The sequence below is a fragment of the Pseudophryne corroboree genome, chromosome 11, assembly GCF_028390025.1.
Source record: "Pseudophryne corroboree isolate aPseCor3 chromosome 11, aPseCor3.hap2, whole genome shotgun sequence".
NCBI lineage: Eukaryota > Metazoa > Chordata > Amphibia > Anura > Myobatrachidae > Pseudophryne > Pseudophryne corroboree.
This window is the reverse complement of record NC_086454.1, coordinates 174,099,492-174,119,922: the sequence shown is the minus strand read 5'-3', so window position 1 is coordinate 174,119,922 and position 20,431 is coordinate 174,099,492. Positions and strand designations below refer to the sequence as shown.

At 48.9% G+C, this 20,431-nt stretch overlaps 1 protein-coding gene across 1 annotated transcript in view; it reads left to right on the top strand.

The window, feature by feature from the left end:
* The window catches only part of BBS1 (Bardet-Biedl syndrome 1), a 171,184-nt gene that overhangs the window by 43,013 nt on the left and 107,740 nt on the right, over positions 1-20,431 (top strand). Inside the window, exons 5-8 of the mRNA XM_063945091.1 lie at positions 3,187-3,233; positions 3,674-3,712; positions 3,850-3,922; positions 4,923-5,054. Of these exons, the coding sequence (XP_063801161.1) occupies positions 3,187-3,233; positions 3,674-3,712; positions 3,850-3,922; positions 4,923-5,054 (291 nt within the window). The remainder of the gene's footprint in view (positions 1-3,186; positions 3,234-3,673; positions 3,713-3,849; positions 3,923-4,922; positions 5,055-20,431) is intronic.

Below are 20,431 nucleotides of genomic sequence, written 5' to 3'. Positions count from 1 at the left end.
TTAGAAGCCCTTCCCTTTTCTGTGGATATTCTCTTTGGTCCGGAGTTTGACAAAATTGTATCCACTATTGCGGCTTCGAAGGCGGCATTTCTTTCTTCAGCAGCAACAAAGGCCAAGCAGCCCTCCTTTCATATCTCTTGCCCGCAGGACAAATTGAGAGGGCAGCCCTCTTCTCGAGTGCAAGGATCCTTGTCCAACTCCAAACCCGCCAAGTCCATGTATTGCCAGTCCTGGGTTTGTTTGCCGCCAAACCCCAAAACAGGCTGACAAGCGGAGTCCCCACCTTGGCTCTTCCTGGGTTGGCAGTTGTCGATGTCTGGATAGACTCCACGTACAACTTCTGGATGTCAGGCATTGTATCCAGAGGATACGTATTCACCTTTCTGAAACAGCTGCCAGTTCAATTTTTTACCACCAGTCTGCCAGTCGATGTTGCCAAGGCCACCGCTCTTCAATCAGTGTCCTCTTGGCGGCAGGGGTGATTATCCCGGTCCCATCTCCTCAGTAGGGTACAGGCTTTTATTCAAATATATTCTTGGTTCAAAATCCCGACGGATCATTCTGTCCTATCCTCAGTCTTCAGAAGTTAAACCTAGTTCTTTGCATTCCCAGATTCAGGATGGAGTCGCTTCATTCCATCATGTAAGTTCTGGAGTCGAGGTATTTCATGGCCTCCTTGGACATTCAGGACGCCTATCTTCACATTCCCATTCGTCTGGATCACCAGCGCTCTCTGTGCTTTGTTGTGCAAAGAAGACACTACCAATTTCCAGGCCCTACCTTTCTGTCATGGCGTTTTTTTCATACTCAAGGTTGTTTTTCTTTTGGCTATTGCCACAGCTCGACGGGTTTCCGAATTGGCAGCCCTCTCTTGTAGGCCACCATTGTTGGTGTTCCATGAGATCGGGTGGTTTTTTTGTACTAAGCCCTCTTTTCTATCAAAGGTGGTTTCTAAATTTCATCTTAATCAAGACATTGTTCTTCCTGCCTTTGGCGCAACTTTGGCCGCTGCGGATTGCCCCTTGGCATTGTTGGATGTGGTTCGGGCTTTGCGCATTTATCTTTCCCGTACAGAAACTATTCGTTGTACGGACAGCTTGTTAGTTGTTGTTGACACTCCTAAGCGGGGTTGGCCGGCCTCCAAGAATACAGTGGCTCGTTGGGTCACGTCCACTATTTGTCACGCTGTTCCTGTTCCACTACGTGCTCATTCGACTAGGGCTGTTGGCGCCTCCTGGGCTGTTCGCGGAGGTGCTTCTGTTGAGCAACTCTGCAGAGTGGCGACCTGGTCGTCCGTCCGTGCATACCTTCACAAAATTCTACCATTTCATACCTTTGTTATGGACTCTGCTTCTATTGGGTGACATATTTTGCAGGCGGCATTTCCAGCCTCTTCTTCCTCCTCTTGTTAGCTTGCTTTGGGATATCCCCTTAGTAAGTGCACAGCGTCCCCCAGATTAATGAAGGAGAAAAAGGGATTTTTTTTACTCACCGTAAAATCTTTCTCTGAGTAGATCTGGGGGGCGCTGTGATCCCTCTCTTTGTTTTTGCGAGTCTGGTTTATTGTTACTGGATTCTGTTGTCTCTCCCGGCTTGGCTAAACGTTAACTGGGCTGCATCTGTGGAAAGAGTGTAGATGGGAGGGGTTAGAGGGTGGTGGAGTCGTATTTAATAGGTTCTGTGCCAAAACTCCATACCACACACGCTAACCCCTTAGAAAGTGCGCAGCGTCCCCCAGATTGACTCGGAGAAAGAGATTTTACGGTGAGTAAAAAATCCCCTTTTTTGTTGTCAATTGCCTCTGCCCGTTGAGTGTCAGAGCTGGGCGCGTGGTCTCACAAACTCCTGTTCCTGGTTGTCCACTCAGATTGGGCTGTTCTACGTGTTCAGCTACACTATCTCCCTAAGGTAGTCTGCAAGTTCCAGATCAGTCATGAAATTGTGGTTCTGACTGTATCACCATCAGCCTCTGCTGACTCTGGTGACTCTCTAGTCGCTTTGGACGTTGTGAGAGCCCTCCGGATTTATGTGAATAGAACTCCAGTCCTTCTGGAAATCGGACTCCCTATTGGTTCTTTACGATGTACATAAACAAGTCTCAAACTTTGGCGCGTTGGATACACGTCACCATCCGCCAGACTTATCTCCTGGCTATGAAGCCATCACCGGCGTCCATGAGAGCCACAGGCCTTCTCTAGAGCAGCTTTCCAGCACGTGTTCTTCTGCACACAATTTTATTAAATATTATCACTTTGACACTTTTGCCTCGACCGATGTGGCCTTTGGGCATTGGGTCCTTAGCGCAGCTTGGGAGCGTCCCTGTCTGTAACGGGACAGCTTTGGGACATTCACAGTTCCAGTGTCCACCATAGGCTGAAGGGAAAGAAGTGGATTTTTGTCTTACCTGTAAAATCCTTCTTTCTGAAACTATGGTGGATACTGGGCGCCCGCCCTCATTCTCCATTTGTAAGGGTTCCTTGTTTCGGGACTCGGTGCTGTGGTTCTCTAGACCTGGTAGTCTTTGTGCGTATGTGTGTGCTAGTTCCTTTTTTTCTGCTTCTTCTCTCCTCTGCCTGTTCTTGGGTTTATTAAGTTAAAAAGTGGTCCACTGTAGAGCAGGCATTTTATAGGGTAGAAAGAGACTCTGCTGCACTCTGCAAAAAGTTTAACTCCTTCGTGCTCGCAGCGCTCCTGATCACCATACCCCACAGTCCCAGTGTCCACCATGACGTTAGAAAAAAAGGCTTTACAGGTAACACAAAAATCACCTTTTTTCCTGCCCATAAACTGTTAAGAAGGCCACAGGTAACTGTTACATGGTCAACTGATCCAGAATTGTAGTATTTGCAGTTCTCTCACATTGATCTGTGACGCACATGAACATACCATCAGCCCAGGGGTCTTCTATTGTGCATAGTGTATGATGCCCTGTTTGTGCTATTGTCATGACTGTAATGATGTATATGTATAACATAAGTAGCCATTCCAATGAAAACATTGTGCAGTATTTTCTTCGATCATGTGCCCATGCTCTTGATCACCTAATTGGAAGGCTGTTTCTGCCACACATGCTGGACTGGCTCTTAGTTTTTCTGGCAATGTAATGTAAGCTTTTTGTGAACCACGTTCAGTGCGGCCAGTGATATAACAAATGTACCTGATTCCTTTGTTTCCTCTCTCACACAGGACAAAATAGACCCTGCAACATTAAAAGAGATGCTGGAGGGGATCAGGTAGGAGAGGGTCTGTGTAACTAGTCCTCTAATTGCTGTAATGTTATCATTGTGAATGATAACATTAAACACTCCTAATATAGTATTATAATGTTGCAGTTCTCATAAATATAATTTCTAGACCTTGCAGGTCATATGAGCAGTATAATCAAGCGCTTTTATTTATGGTTTATACAAATCCACAATCTATGAACCCTATGTTGTCTGGGTGCTCCGTGCTTGTGTATGACAAGCCAGTTTTGTAGCCGAGTTTTAGATTTCTTCATGTAATAATTTTTTTTTTAAAGATCTATTTCAGACTTCAATAAAACTGTATGGAAGCCGAGAATAGTTAACAGCTTTATTAGTTGAAATGTGTCCCATTTAAATGTTTATAATCTACATCTCTAGAACACTTACGTTAACAAGATAATAAAATGATATTGTGTTCCTTTATACAGGGACAAAGCAGAGGTCCCTCTTTCAGTGAGGTCACTGTGGTATGTATAAATGTTCCAGCTTAGCATGACTTTCCATATAGTATGTTGTGCACTGAATAATTCAGTTATCCACAGCTATGTGCCACCTGCTCACATTAGCCAGCAGTGATTAACCCCTGTACCTCGCTCTGTCACAGGTTCCTGATGCTTGACCTGCGGGAAATGGAAGCCTTTGTGAACACATATAAACAGTTGCCTTTGAAACGGCAGGTAAGTAGGAGATTAATTTATGGGTACAAATTATTATATTCTTGTGTACTGCAATGGGGAAAAAGCCTGAAACATGTATACTGTATATACAGTATTCACATTTCCAATAGACCATAAAATACAATGAGGAAGAAGAAAGCTGCACACAAGGCTTCCTTATCTTGGGGAAACTTGTGTTTGTATGGGTACGGGTTGTTGGGTCGCCTCAACTTAGGTCCACAGTCATTAGGTCGACATGGGCATTAGGTCGACATGCACTAGGTCGACATGGGAGTTGGGTCAACATGTACTAGGTCGACATGAGTTTTTGGACTGTTTTTGGTGTTGTTTTCTTCGTAAAGTGACGGGAAACCCCAATTAGTGCACCGTGTCCCCTCGCATGGCTCGATTCGCTCGCCATGCTTCGGGCAAGGTGCCTTGCTCTGCTACCGCTACGCTCGGCACAGGTTATCGTTCCAATCGTAGTTCACGTGGATCGTCAAGTATGAAAAAATCCAAAAATGAAGAAAAAAACCCATGAAAAACTCATGTCGACCTAATGACCATGTCGACCTTCAGTGGTCGACCTAATGACTGTCGACCTAACGACCGTATCCCATTTGTATAATAATGTGTGTGCTTATATACCGGGGGTGCTGATTCTGGGTTGGGAACAAAGCAAATAACTTTGCAGCTTGACAAAACCATGTTGCACTGCAGGTGGGGCAGATGGAGAATATGTTGGGAGGGGCGTGTCCAAATTTAAATCTAAATTGCAGTGTAAGCATAAAGCTGCCCAGCATGTGTGGGTTACATGCGAAAGCATAAATATAAAGAACATGTATTTGCACCCCTACGTTGCACCATGGTTTGCCCAGGTGCAGTTACTGCTTTTTTGATTTGCTCCCAATTTAGAATCAGTCCCTAAGAGCAGCAGCTGAGCAGTTTCTTGTTTACTATATCTAGGTCCATTTTTGTCCTAAGTTATGTATTTAAACCTTTGTTTGTATATATATTTTAGACTGTGATTACATGCATGGGTACTCTGAAGAAGAACATGGCAGATGAGGATGCTGTGTGCTGCCTTGTGATAGGTACAGAAAGTGGGGAAATATTTATACTGGATCCAGAAGCATTTACTATTCTGACCCGGGTGAGCATCTTTTTCTAACCATTTGTGATTATGCAAGTGCCAATAATTAAAATTTTTGCAAAGAACATATCCACGGGTAACAGCATTTCAAAGACCTATAAATATGTTTTGCCTAAGGGTTGGGAGAGGATTCTCTGATAAAAGTGTAGCTTGTTTTGCAGATGTGTTTAACCCAGACCAGATTTACCGCTAGGCAACCTAAGTGCCCGATGGGTCCCAGGAGGCCCAAAATCCAACCCTGACCACAACAAATGATTTTCTTCTTGTCCATTTTAATGTTTTACAAAGGCTTTGTAATGGGGTTCAGGCCAGTAATACTGACCCTGGGCTTCGTTACTGAGCCTCTGCAAAATGTCCCAGAGGAGTACCGCGTGACAGGTATGGTCCTTTGAAGAAAAAAGGACAAAAAGGCAACTATAGGCCTTTTCCAGGGCACACTTGAAAATTTGTAATGATGAATTTATTAAAACATGACTTTTATTATTATATACTTAAAAAAGAGAAAAGCGAGAGCAAGCGTCCATATTCAAGGAACATCAATGTTCACAAGTACTGATGTACTATAATGTAGGCGAAATGAGCGAAAATAAGTGGTCCCTCATTCAATGTAATGATATATTGCACTTATGTCCTCTATAATAGGAATTTAAATGGAATGAGGTCACTCCCTGTAGTACCGCGTGACCTCATGCCATAATGCGGCTCCACGAGGGGGTTGTGAGGAGGGTAGTGACGAGGAAGGGTGTGAGGAGGGTAATGACGAATGAGGGTGTGAGGAGGGTAATGACGAGGTGGAGTGGGGTGAGGAGGGTAATGACGAAGGGGGTGGTGTAAGGCGGGTAATGCCGAAGGACGGTGATGAAGAGGTTAATGACGAGGATGATGTGAGCTGGGCAATGATGAAGGAGGGTGATGATGGGGGTTGTGTAAGCTGGGTAATGATGAGGATTGTGATGTGACATGAGTAATAATATAGGAGGATAATGATGAGAGTAATGTGATGGGTTGTGTAAGCTCGTTAACGAGGGTGGTGTGAGGAGGGTAATGATGAGGGGGTGGCGTAAGCTGGGTGATGAGGGTAATGATGAGGTGGTGATAAAGAGGAGAGCAATGATGAGTGGTTGTTTATTGGTGGGGCACTTCGGGAAATAAAATTTAATTTATTATTTCTCTTTCATCCACTAGGGGACACTAGAGATCTAGACAGCTGGGATGTGAAGGATGCAGACTGGAGATAGCACAATGGCCCTCATTCCGAGTTGTTCGCTCGCAAGCTGCTTTTAGCAGCATTGCACACGCTAAGCCGCCGCTAGCAGAATTGCGAACGATGTATTCGCAATATTGCGAAATGTTTTTACTTTGCAGATTCTGAGTAGCTTGAGACTTACTCTTCCAGAGCGATCAGTTCAGTGCTTGTCGTTCCTGGTTTGACGTCACAAACACACCCAGCGTTCGCCCAGACACTCCCCCATTTCTCCAGCCACTCCCGCGTTTTTCCCCGAAACTGCTGCGTTTTTTCACACACACTCCCATAAAACGACCAGTTTCCGCCCAGAAACACTCACTTCCTGTCAATCACACTCCGATCACCAGAACGAAGAAAAAACCTCGTAATGCTGTGAGTAAAATACCAAACTTCTTAGCAAATTTACTTGGCACAGCCACAGTGCGAATATTGCGCATGCGCAGTTTGCGGAAAATCGCTGCGATGCAATGAAAAATAACGAGCGAACAACTCGGAATGAGGGCCAATGTAATACAAAACAAATTGTGCTGGAGGTAGCAGCACAGAAACGGAGCTCTTGCTCCATAAGAAACATTTTATATTTTGGTGAGCCGATCCAACCTACTGAAAGGAGGGTGAAAGCTTCCAAAACTGTAATTAACAGTTTCGGTGAGAAAGATCCCGGTGGAAGGGATCAGCATCTCACTCAGAAGATCTCAAAGGACTGCAGTGAGTAATATGGGCAGGGGCAGCAAGGCAGCTTTATTCCCCTAGTAAGTAGTTATTCTCCCAAGGGCAGCATTAGTCATGGGCCAGTATTTACTAAAAATTCGAGTTTGGCCGATTTGTGTTTTTTTTTCTAAGTCCCAATCCGGGAATTCACTAAGCACCAATCTCGGCAGTGTCTGGTCTATTCGTAATGGTTTGAATGACAACCTTCCGAAATACGAATGAATAGACCATCGGTCAAACGCGGCTGTTAATTCATACAATACGGGCATTCACTATTCATTCGTATTTGGGTGTTAGTTTCTGAGTGCTCAAGTGCAGGTCTGTTTTTTTTCGATTCGTTTAAAAAAGCAGCAATAAAATAGACCTGCTTTTTCCAGTCGAGTTTGGATAACCATGCACGGATCAGTGAGATCTGTGCATGGATATCTATGGGAAAGGGTCTGTTTAGTGTAAAAACAGAAAAAAAAATTGCGTGGGGTTCCCCCTCCTAAGCATAACCAGCCTCGGGCTCTTTGAGCCGGTCCTGGTTGAAAAAATATGGGGGGGAAAATTACAGGGGTCCCCCCATATTTAATCAACCAGCACCGGGCTCTGCGCCTGGTTCTGGTTCCAAATTTACGGGGGACAAAATGCGTAGGGGTCCCCCGTATTCCTGAAACCAGCACCGGGCTCCACTAGCTGGGGAGATAATGCCACAGCCGGGGAACACTTTGATATCGGTCCCTGCTGCCGTGCCATTAAAGCACCAACTAGTCACCCCTGGCCGGGGTACCCTGGAGGAGTGGGGACCCTTTCAATCAAGGGGTCCCCCCCTCCAGCCACCCAAGGGCCAGGGGTGAAGCCGAAGGCTGTCCCCCCATCCAAGGGCGGCGGATGGGGGGCTGATAGCCAAGTGTGAATTTGTGAATATTGTTTTTAGTAGCAGTACTACAAGTCCCAGCAAGCCTCCCCCGCAAGCTGGTACTTGGAGAACCACAAGTACCAGCATGCGGTGGAAAACCGGGCCCGCTGGTACCTATAGTACTACTACTAAAAAAATACCCCAATAAAAACAGGACACACACACCGTGACAGTACAACTTTTTTTTTTTTTTTGAAATTCTTTATTTTTGCGTGGTCAGGTACATAAAGAAGGCATTCTAGGAGTACAAGGGACATATGGCCAACATAGCCAGTGTCCAAAATAGACCACAGTTTTCCAGTGAGTAACAGGGTTAATTGGTATGGGAAAAACAATCAAGTTCAAACATGGGAATCGGGGGGGGGGGGGGGGGGGGAGAAGAGAAACAGGGGGGGGGGGGGGAAATAACCACATTTGTAACCATACATAATATAAGTCTTGAGAACAGGACGGTCATAATAGGGGGGGGAGGAAACGGAGAAGAGACACGGACAGAGAGGGTAGTAGGAGGAAGAGATAATTGAGAAAGATAGGAGATGAGATAAGGAGGAATGTCAAAGGGAGAAGTAAGTGGGTGCCCATGGGTCTACGGGAGGAGCTGGAGCAGGTGGAGGGAGCCGGCTAACCACGTTCAGCGGCGAGCCAGGGAGCCCAGACCTGCTCGAAGACGTGGCCCCGGTCGTGGAGGTAATAGGTTATCTTTTCCATTGAGGCGATGTGCCAGATTTTAGCTTTGAGGGATAGTAGGGAGGGTGGTAAGGGGTTCTTCCAGTTGAGGGCGATCAGTGATTTAGCTGCGGCTAGAATGTGTGAGGTCAGCTTTTGGGAGAATTTATTGAGGAGTGGGGGGGGATAACACAGTAAGGAGACCCAAGGGTCTTTCATTACAGGGGATTCTAGAAGTGAGTTGAGGAGGGAGTGGACCAGATCCCAGAAGGGGACGATAACCGGGCAGGTCCACCATATGTGGAGCATAGTACCTCTCTCCCCACAGTTCCTCCAGCAGGCTGGAGAGGAGGACGGGAAAAATTTGTTAAGACGGTCGGGGGTATAGTACCAGCGGTAATAAACTTTGTAGGCCGTTTCCTTAAAGGCGGTGGCAATAGAGCTTTTAGCAATCCCTAGTCTCATGTCCTCCCAATCCTGAGTTTCAGGTGGGGGCCCGAGGTCCTGTTCCCATGCAAGTTCATGGGGCCGGGATAGGGGCAGGGAAAAATCCAGTAGGAGAGAGTAAAGTTGGGAGATTGTGCCTTTGGAGGAGTGGGAGTTGACACATAGGGATTCAAAGGGAGTAAGGGCACGGAGTAAGGCGGTGGAAGGGAGGGAGGTTAAAAAGTGGCGTATTTGTAAGAATTGAAAGGGGTTGAGTGGCTGTGAGGGGGTTTTCTGCTGGAGGTCCGGGAGGGACAGCCATTGGCCTCGATCGGCAAAGTCGATTGGGAATTTAAGGCCCAGAGTTATCCACGTCCGGGATCTCGTAGCTGAGAGTCCGGAGGGAAACATGGGGTTCTGCCAGATGGGGGTTAAGGGTGAGGGTGTAGTAGTGAGACCCCACTTCAGAGAGAGGGTGTCCCAGGTTTTGAGGTTGAATTTGATGGTGGGAAGAAGTTTAGAGGTTGGGGGTCGAGAGGCAGAGGGGAGTCCCCATAGGGGGGTCAGATCTGGGATGCCAATGAAGGCTGCTTCGATGTCCAGCCAAGAAACCGATCCTGGAGGAGCGTAGGAAGTGACAATGTGGGATAAGTGGGAGGCGAGGTAGTATAATTTGACATCGGGAAGTCCTCTGCCTCCCATGGAGGTTGCTCTTTTCAGGGGACAGTACAACTTTATTACATACATGCACACCAACATACACACATACTTACCTATGTTCCCACGAGGCTCGGTCCTCTTCTCCATGTAGAATCCTAGGGGTACCTGTGAAAAAAATGATACTCACAAAATCCAGTGAAGAATCCGGCCTTTGAATAATCCACGTACTTGGCAAAAAAATAAAACGGAAACCCGACCACGCACTGAAAGGGGTCCCATGTTTACACATGGGACCCCTTTCCCCGACTGCCAGGACCCCCCCTGACTCCTGTCAAAGAGGGTCCCTTCAGCCAATCTGGGAGTGCCACGTCGTGGCACCCTCCTGATTGGCTGTGTGCTCCTGTAGTGTCTGTCAGGCAGCACACGGCAGTGATACAATGTAGCGCCTATGCGCTCCAATGTAGCCAATGGTGGGAACTTTGCGGTCAGCGGTTGACCGAAAGTAACCTCACCGCTGACCGCAAAGTTCCCACCATTGGCTACAATGGAGCGCATAGGCGCTACATTGTATCACTGCCGTGTGCTGCCTGACAGACACTACAGGAGCACACAGCCAATCAGAAGGGTGCCACGACGTGGCGCTCCCTGATTGGCTGAAGGGACCCTCTTTGACAGGAGTCAGGGGGGGTCCTGGCAGTCGGGGAAAGGGGTCCCATGTGTAAACATGGGACCCCTTTCAGTGCGTGGTCGGGTTTCCGTTTTATTTTTTTGCCAAGTACGTGGATTATTCAAAGGCCGGATTCTTCACTGGATTTTGTGAGTATAATTTTTTTCACAGGTACCCCTAGGATTCTACATGGAGAAGAGGACCGAGCCTCGTGGGAACATAGGTAAGTATGTGTGTATGTTGGTGTGCATGTATGTAATAAAGTTGTACTGTCACGGTGTGTGTGTCCTGTTTTTTTGGGGTATTTTTTTAGTAGTAGTACTACAGGTACCAGCGGACCCGGTTTTCCACCGCATGCTGGTACTTATGGTTCTCCAAGTACCAGCTTGCGGGGGAGGCTTGCTGGGACTTGTAGTACTGCTACTAAAAACAATATTCACAAATTCACACTTGGCTATCAGCCCCCCATCCGCCGCCCTTGGATGGGGGGGACAGCCTCGGGCTTCACCCCTGGCCCTTGGGTGGCTGGAGGGGGGGGACCCCTTGATTGAAGGGGTCCCCACTCCTCCAGGGTACCCCGGCCAGGGGTGACTAGTTGGTGTTTTAATGGCACGGCCGCAGGGACCGATATCAAAGTGTCCCCCGGCTGTGGCATTATCTCCCCAGCTAGTGGAGCCCGGTGCTGGTTTCTGAAATACGGGGGACCCCTACGCTTTTTGTCCCCCGTATTTTTAAAACCAGGACCAGGCACTGAGCCCGGTGCTGGTTGATTAAATATGGGGGGACCCCTGTCATTTTCCCCCCCATATTTTTTCAACCAGGACCGGCTCAAAGAGCCCGAGGCTGGTTGTGCTTAGGAGGGGGGGACCCCACGCAATTTTTTAAAAATTTTAAAAGACTTTAATAAACTTTTTAAGGTACACAATGAAGCCCTGCACGGATCTCACAGATCCGGCCGGGATTCCTTGTGTTTTTTCAGGCAGTGTTTTACTCATCACTCCCGTAAAACACTGCCTGATATTACGAATCACAGCGACATCGGAAAAAACGATAGTGCAAAACTCGGCAGCTTAGTAAATGATCGTATCAGGATTCAAAAAGTTGCAGTAAAATGCACCCGATACCATTCGAGTTCAAACACCCTTCAAAACGGCCAAAACACGAATATTAGTAAATATTGCCCATGGCGTCTAAAACATAGTCACCGCTGAGAGTGGAGGTCACGGACAGAGACCCTGCTGCAGAGACACGCATGCAGCCGGGTGGAAGGCTCCGCAGCGGCGGTCAGAGCGCAAGAAGGAGCAGGCAAACTCCAGCGGGGGGACCACAGGTAAGGAGTAGGCTAGACGCTGTGGTACAGTGACAGGTCCTGGGAAGGCGCGCTGATAGCGGAGCTGAGATTAGGGGGGAGGACAAAAGCGGGACAGTCCTCTCTCGGCGGGCACTCTGATTGTTTGGAGCAGACAGATTTCTCTGCATGGTGTAAGTAAGGGACCTGCTGACAGGGGTCATAATGTGATAAAAAAAATAGGATTTTAATTACCTACCAGTAAATCCTTTTCTCGTAGTCCATAGGGGATACTGGGAATCCATTTAGTACCATGGGGTATAGACGGGACCACTAGGAGCCATGGGCACTATAGAAGTTTGATTGTGTGCTGTCTCCTCCCTCTATGCCCCTCCTACCAGACTCGGTCTAGGAAACTGCCCGAGGAGGCGGACATACTTTGAGAGAAGGAGATAGAAAAGGAAAGTGGTGAGAATTCGAACCAGCACAACCAGAACAAAAGGAAAGCCATGCTAACCAAACTTGCAAACAGGGACAGCAATAGCTGAACTAAATAACATTACTGAACCAAGTAACAGAGCAGTAATAACGAAGAACCGGGCAGGCGCCCAGTATCCCCTATGGACTACGAGAAAAGGATTTACCGGTAGGTAATTAAAATCCTATTTTCTTTTAAGTCCTACTCTCTTACTGGTCTAGATGGTGGTTGCATACGAGGCAATTCAATACAGCAGATTTCATGCCGACCATTTCAGCTGGACAAATGGTCGGGTTCTCACCTTCATATGCATCAGGAAGTGTCCCTAGCTCTAAAAGCCCGGATTTCTCTATTATGGTGGCTTCAAATTCCTCACCTAATAGAGGGCAGAAGTTTCAATCTCCACTCGTGGATTCAACTGACAACGGATTCCAGCCTCCGGGGTTGGGGAGCGGTGACCCAAGGGGCTCAGTTCCAGGGGTTGTGGTCAGTGCTGGAACTCAGGGCAATTTACAATGCTCTTCTGCAAGCTTCTCATCTCCTGAAGAATCAGGCGATCCAGGTACAGTCGGACAACGCCACGTTGGTGGCGTACATAAACCGACAAGGGGGAACAAGAAGCAGAGTGGCAATGCGAGAAATGTCAAGGATTCTAGTCTGGGCGGAGGCCAACGCAAGGGCCATCTCGGCCATATTCATTCCAGGAGTGGACAACTGGGAAGCAGACTTCCTCAGCAGGCTTGACCTCCATCTGGGGGAGTGGGGCCTACATCCCCAGGTGTTTCAACAGTTAATTCACCGGTGGGGCTGTCCGCAGATAGATCTGATGGCTTCTCGTCTCAACAAGAAGCTTTGCCGTTACTGTTCCAGAACAAGGGATCCACAGGCTATAGCAATGGACGCGCTGACATCACTATGGATGTACCAGTTTGTGTACCTGTCCCCTCCTCTACCGCATCCCCAGAGTGCTAAGAAGGGAAAGCGTTCAGGCAATTCTAATTGCCCCGGATTGGCCTCGACGGGCGTGGTACTCGGACCTCCTAACCATGACTCTGGAGGATCCATGGCCTCTACCGCTCCGAGACGATCTTCTTCAGCAAGGTCCGTTCGTATATATCCAGACTTACAGCGGCTAGGTTTGACGGCTTGGAAGTTGAGAGGGAAATTCTAGCAAGAAAGGGTCTTCACTCTCTGGTTATTTCCACCATGGTCCAGACCAGAAAGATGGTTCCGTCAAAACATTATCATCGTATCTGGAAAAAGTATATTTCCTGGTGTGAAAGTAGAAAGGTCTCCCCCGTGGAATTTAGAATTGGTCGTTTCTGCAGCTGGGTACACTGGGATTCCACAGGGAATACATTGGGTGTAGAGTTGGATCGATCCAAGGCACCAACAGGTTAATGCTTTGACTGTTCCCAGGATGCACTGCACCGCCTCCTATATAACCCCGCCTCCGGGCACTGGAGCTCAGTTTGTAAGTTGGTGCCTAACAGGTGGGACTGCGCTAGGCAGCCCTGAAAAGAGCTTTTTAAGAAGACTTCAAGGGCCGCAGCACTGTTTGTCATTTTGACATTGTGTGCTGCTGCTCCATCACCTCCCCAGCAGCGCTGCATACTCCCGCATCCGGGTTCCCAGGTACTTGCAGCGGAGGCGCACCGGTCCTCAGGCACACCACCGCTGACGCTCTCCTGGATTGCATGGCTGCACATCAGGGAGGAGGTAAGAGGGTCCCCCAGGTGGGACCCGCTGGTAAATCGCGGTCCCAGGTGATGGACCGCGCCGCTGGCGTGGACACTGTACTGCACAGGGACCCCACTATATCCACCAGAGCAGGGAGCACAGGTCGGATTAAACAAATATCCGTTTTACATAGGCTCCACAGTACCCGGTGGTGAGGACCTGTAGCTCCTCCCCCGGGTGCCATCTACTGCTGCTGGTGTTCCCGCCCTGGAGCTGCATTTCACTCTCGCTCACTCCCTGAAGAGATTTTGGTGCCATCTTTACAAGTAGCTGCGGCTGGTCACTTAAGTTTTCTACATGTCATTTTATACAGTGTTAGTTAAGAACAAGTGTACTTCTACCTGAATATTTAGTACAAGTATTCTGAGATAGACATCCAGTATCTACTGTGCATTATAATCTCTATACAATCACACACACACACACACACACACACACACACACACAAACACATATTTATGTGTAGTTTTACTTGCCCAGTGCAGTTTTATTGTTTATCTGTAATAATTTCTGCATTGTACCTGTGACTGAGTGAGCCTGTAGCTGCTGTGTGGATTTCATTTTTCGTGTATCACACTTCTTGCTATCACTATATTCTGTACCCTGGGTGGCTAGGTGCGTCAGTGTCTCATATATATTATTTGCAGGTATTGTTTTTGTCTGGCTATATTGTACTGTTACGCTCTAAGGCAGGGGTGGGGAACCTCCGGCCCGCGAAGCCGTTTGCTCCGGCCCACCCGCTTCTCTCAGTGAGACACGCCGCCGCTCAGTCCGGCGGCAGCATGTCTCAGCTGTCAGGACAGGGAGGAGAGCGCGGCTATGTCGGGTGGCCGCGGCGGCGTGTAGGACTTGAAACCAGCCGCCGGTTCGTGAGCCAATCAGAGCTCGCGGACAGGCAGCTAATCAGGAGCCGCAGCTGCCGGTCCGCGAGCTCGGATTGGCTCTCGAACCGGCGGCTGGTTTCAAGTCCTACACGCCGCCGCCCAACAGAGGCGCGCTCTCCTACGTGTCCTGACACACGAGAAACGCAGCCGAAAGGAGCAGCAAGCAGCAGCAGCGGTAAGCAGCACGAGGGGGTGGGGAGGGGGGCATCTGTATACCTGGCACTGTGGGGACATCTGTATACATGGCACTGTGGGGGGCATCTGTATACCTGGCACTGTGGGGGCATCTGTATACCTGGCACTGTGGGGGCATCTGTATACCTGGCACTGTGGGGGGGCATCTGTATACCTGGCACTGTGGGGGGGCATCTGTATACCTGGCACTGTGGGGGGGCATCTGTATACCTGGCACTGTGGGGACATCTGTATACCTGGCACTGTGGGGGGGCATCTGTATACCTGGCACTGTGGGGGGACATCTGTATACCTGGCACTGTGGGGGTGGGGGCATCTGTATACCTGGCACTGTGGGGGGGGGCATCTGTATACCTGGCACTGTGGGGGGCATCTGTATACCTGGCACTGTGGGGGGGCATTGGTATACCTGGTACTGTGGGGGCATCTGTATACCTGGCACTGTGGGGGGCATCTGTATACCTGGCACTGTGGGGACATCTGTATACCTGGCACTGTGAGGGGCATTTGTATACCTGGCACTGTGGGGGGGGGCATTTGTATACCTGGCATGGTGAGGGGCATTTGTATACCTGGCACTGTGAGGGGCATTTGTATACCTGGCACTGTGGGGGGGGGGGCATTTGTATACCTGGCACTGTGAGGGGCATTTGTATACCTGGCACTGTGGGGGCATTTGTATACCTGGCACTGTGGGGGCAATTGTGGATCTGGCACTGCACTATTGGGGGCATATGTGTATCACGTCCCATTTTAACTGGCCACACCCATTTTTTTGGCGCGCACACACAGTACCTCTAAGTGGCTGACCTACTGGGGGGGCAGGGTAATTTTTTAAGTTGCGAATTTTTGTATGGCCCCCGAAGGATTTTATAAATATCCAAATGGCCCTCGGTAGAAAAAAGGTTCCCCACCCCTGCTCTAAGGCTACATTCCCTATAATGTCTGCCATACAGGGCGGAAAATCCGCGGACGCTTCTGCATCATGCAGTGCTGGTACCAAGGATTTCCCTGAGGGGGAAGTTTTAACTGATAGTTCAGGCACTGGGTGCCATACATCTCCCAGTCAGCCCGCAACACCTGTGGAACCACCTTGGGCAGCGTTCTCAACTATGCTGAACACGCTTGTGATGCGTCTTACCCCCCTTGTGGGACCTCCTGTGCCATTGCAGCCACAAATTGTCCCTGTAGTTAATCCGCCCTTGGCGGACACTCTGTCTACCCAGTTACAACAATTAAATCAATCTTTGGTTAGACAAAAGACTACCCCACTCCCCTCTGGGGTCAAGGGGTCATCTAAGCGGGCCATTTCTTTCTCACAATCCACTAATATTTCGGATAATACTTCTGATGAGGATGGGCAATATGCTGATCTGTTAGACACTGATACAGTCGTTTCTGATGAGTAATCTACAACCCAGGTTGATGTTCCTGACCTACTGGAGGCTATTAAGCTGATTCTCCACATTGATGATTAGATCAATCCCACTACTGCGTCTAAGAAACCTGATAAGTTCAAACGCCAGAAGGTTACTAAAGTAGTCTTACCACATTCTGACCATTTAATTGACATACGTCAGGCATCCTGGTCGTCTCCAGGAAATACATTTTCCCTGTCTAAAGAGATGCTAGCTCGTTATCCTATCCCTGCGGAATTGAGTAAAGGCCCATACACACTTGACGATGCACACATCGTTAACGACCGTCGTTAACGACTTCCCTTGAACTTCCCTTGAACAGCTGAGCAAACGACATGAGCATACAAACTACCAACGACCAACGACCAAAGACGAAAGACCAAAGACCAAAGACGAAAGACCAAAGACGAAAGACCAAAGACGAAAGACCAAAGACCAAAGACCAAAGACCAAAGACCAAAGACGAAAGACCAAAGCCATTCATCGTTGAAGCATCCAAGCTGAACAGTTTATTTAAATAATGAGCTGGGAACAGGGCTGGTGAACAGTGGCTTGGTCGTTGGTCGTTGGTCTTTCACACCATACACATTCAACGACGTCTCTGGTCAGTAACGACCATAGTGGAAATTGAGCATACATGCTCCACAGATAAGCGAGGGTCGTTAACGTCCCGCGGGGCCGCGCATCGGTGGTCGTCGGATGCATACACACTTGACGATATAATGAGCGACGTCGTTGATGAGGGCTGAAATGAACAACGTCGTTCATTTTATCGTCAGGTGTGTATGGGCCTTAACAAGTGGGATACTCCACCGCCGGTGGACTCTCATGTCGCCCGTCTTGTGGTGTTATCTACTCTGCCTGTCACCACTGTCACCTCACTGAAGGAACCGACAGATAAGCGTGATGAGGGATGCCTGAAGTCTATATATTCTCTTACTGGTGCTGTACATAGACCCACTATAGCAGCCTCCTGGGCCACGAAAGGAATTGAAGCATGGGTTCAGGCAATTGAGGATGAGCTGCCTCAGGATATTTCTGACACTGCCAGACAATATCTTGTCTCCTATTACCACAGCCTCTCACTATATTCAGGAGGTGGCCTCTGAGGCAGGTGTAATGGCAGCCAAGGCGTCTACCATGTCTATACTGGTTTGCCGAATTCTGTGGTTGAGGTCCTGGAAGGTGGACCTAGACTCCAAAAAGACCTTGGAGGTGCTCCCTTTTAAGGGAGACATTCTTTTTTGGGAGAATCTGTGACTGACTTGGCAACTGCTAAGACTGCGTTTCTCGTACTAATCCTTCTGCACCGAAGGCAAAGAGTAATACTTTTCTCTAACGTCCTAGTGGATGCTGGGGACTCCGTAAGGACCATGGGGAATAGACGGGCTCCGCAGGAGACTGGGCACTCTAAGAAAGAATTAGTACTACTGGTGTGCACTGGCTCCTCCCTCTATAGCCCCTCCTCCAGACCTCAGTTAGAATCTGTGCCCGGAAGGAGCTGGGTGCATTTTAGTGAGCTCTCCTGAGCTTGCTATTAAGAAAGTATTTTAGTTAGGTTTTTTTATTTTCAGAGAGCTTCTGCTGGCAACAGACTCTCTGCTACGTGGGACTGAGGGGAGAGAAGCAAACCTACTAACTGCGGCTAGGTTGCGCTTCTTAGGCTACTGGACACCATTAGATCCAGAGGGGTCGAACACAGGAACTTAACCTTGGTCGTCCGTTCCCGGAGCCGCGCCGCCGTCCCCCTCGCAGAGCCAGAAGACAGAAGCCGGCGGGTGAAGCAAGAAGACGTCAAAATCGGCGGCAGAAGACTCCTGTCTTCATATGAGGTAGCGCACAGCACTGCAGCTGTGCGCCATTGCTCCCACACTAACCCACACACTCCGGTCACTGTAGGGTGCAGGGCGCAGGGGGGGGCGCCCTGGGCAGCAATTGAGTACCTCCTGGCAAAAAGCAGCATATATACAGCTGGGCACTGTATATATGCATGAGCCCCCGCCATTTTTTACACCAAATCGCGGGACAGAAGCCCGCCGCTGAGGGGGCGGGGCTTCTTCCTCAGCATTCACCAGCGCCATTTTCTCTCCACAGCTCCGCTGAGAGGAAGCTCCCCAGGCTCTCCCCTGCAGACTCACGGTAGAAAGAGGGTAAAAAGAGAGGGGGGGCACATAAATTTAGCGCATTAATCATATATACAGCAGCTACTGGGTAAACACTAAGTTACTGTGTAATTCCTGGGTTATATAGCGCTGGGGTGTGTGCTGGCATACTCTCTCTCTGTCTCTCCAAAAGGCCTTGTGGGGGTCCTGTCCTCATATAGAGCATCCCCTGTGTGTGTGGTGTGTCGGTACGCTTGTGTCGACATGTTTGACGAGGAGGGCTATGTGGAGGCAGAGCAGGTGCAGATGAATGAGGTGTCTCCGCCGACGGCGCCGACACCTGATTGGATGGATATGTGGAAGGTGTTAAATGATAATGTAAACTCCTTACATAAAAGGTTGGATAAAGCTGAAGCCTTGGGACAGTCGGGGTCTCAGCCCATACCTGATCCTACAGCGCAGAGGCCGTCAGGGTCTCAGAAGCGCCCACTATCCCAAATTGTTGACACAGATATCGACACGGATTCTGACTCCAGTGTCGATGGAGATGATGCAAAATTACAGCCTAAAATGGCTAGAGCCATCCGCTACATGATTATAGCAATGAAGGATGTATTGCACATATCAGAGGTAAACCCTGTCCCTGACAAGAGGGTTTATATGTTTGGGGAGAAAAAGCAAGAGGTGACTTTTCCCCCTTCACATGAGTTAAAGGAGTTATGTGAAAAAGCGTGGGATTCTCCTGATAGGAAAGTGCTGATTTCCAAAAGGTTACTTATGGCGTACCCTTTCCCGCCAACGGACAGGATGCGCTGGGAATCCTCCCCTAGGGTAGACAAAGCTTTGACACGCTTATCTAAGAAGGTGGCCCTGCCGTCACAGGATACGGCCTCCCTAAAGGATCCTGCGGATAGGAAGCAGGAAGGTATCATGAAGTCTGTTTATACACATTCAGGTACTCTACTGAGGCCGGCAATTGCGTCGGCCTGGATATGTAGTGCTGTAGCAGCATGGACAGATACTCTGTCTGAGGAACTGGATACCTTGGACAAGGATACTATTTTGCTAACCCTGGGGCATATTAAAGACGCTGTCCTTTTCCCTATAGTCCTAGTGGATGCTGGGGACTCCGTAAGGACCATGGGGAATAGCGGCTCCGCAGGAGACTGGGCACAGCTAAAAAAGAATTAGGACTATCTGGTGTGCACTGGCCCCTCCCACTATGACCCTCCTCCAGACTTCAGTTAGAATCCTGTGCCCGGCCGAGCTGGATGCACACTAGGGGCTCTCCTGAGCTCCTAGAAAGAAAGTATATGTTAGGTTTTTTATTTTACAGTGAGATCTGCTGGCAACAGACTCACTGCAGCGAGGGACTAAGGGGAGAAGAAGCGAACCTACCTAACTGGTGGTAGCTTGGGCTTCTTAGGCTACTGGACACCATTAGCTCCAGAGGGATCGACCGCATGGAACCGGCCATTGGTGTTCGGTCCCGGAGCCGCGCCGCCGGCCCCCTTACAGAGCCAGAAGCAAGAAGAAATCCGGAAAATCGGCGGCAGAAGACATCAGTCTTCACCAAGGTAGCGCACAGCACTGCAGCTGTGCGCCATTGCTCCTCATACACACTTCACACTCCGGTCACTGAGAATGCAGGGCGCTGGGGGGGGGCGCCCTGAGAAGCAATAAATACACCTTGGCTGGCAAATATATCACAATATATAGCCCCAGAGGCTATATATGTGATAAATACCCCTGCCAGAATCCATAAAAAAGCGGGAGAAAAGTCCGCGAAAAAGGGGCGGAGCTATCTCCCTCAGCACATTGGCACCATTTTCTCTTCACAGTGCACCTGGAAGACAGCTCCCCAGGCTCTCCCCTGTAGTTTTCAGGCTCAAAGGGTTAAAAAGAGAGGGGGGGCACAAAATTTAGGTGCAATATTGTTATACAAGCAGCTATTGGGGGAAAAATCACTCAGTTATAGTGTTAATCCCTGCATTA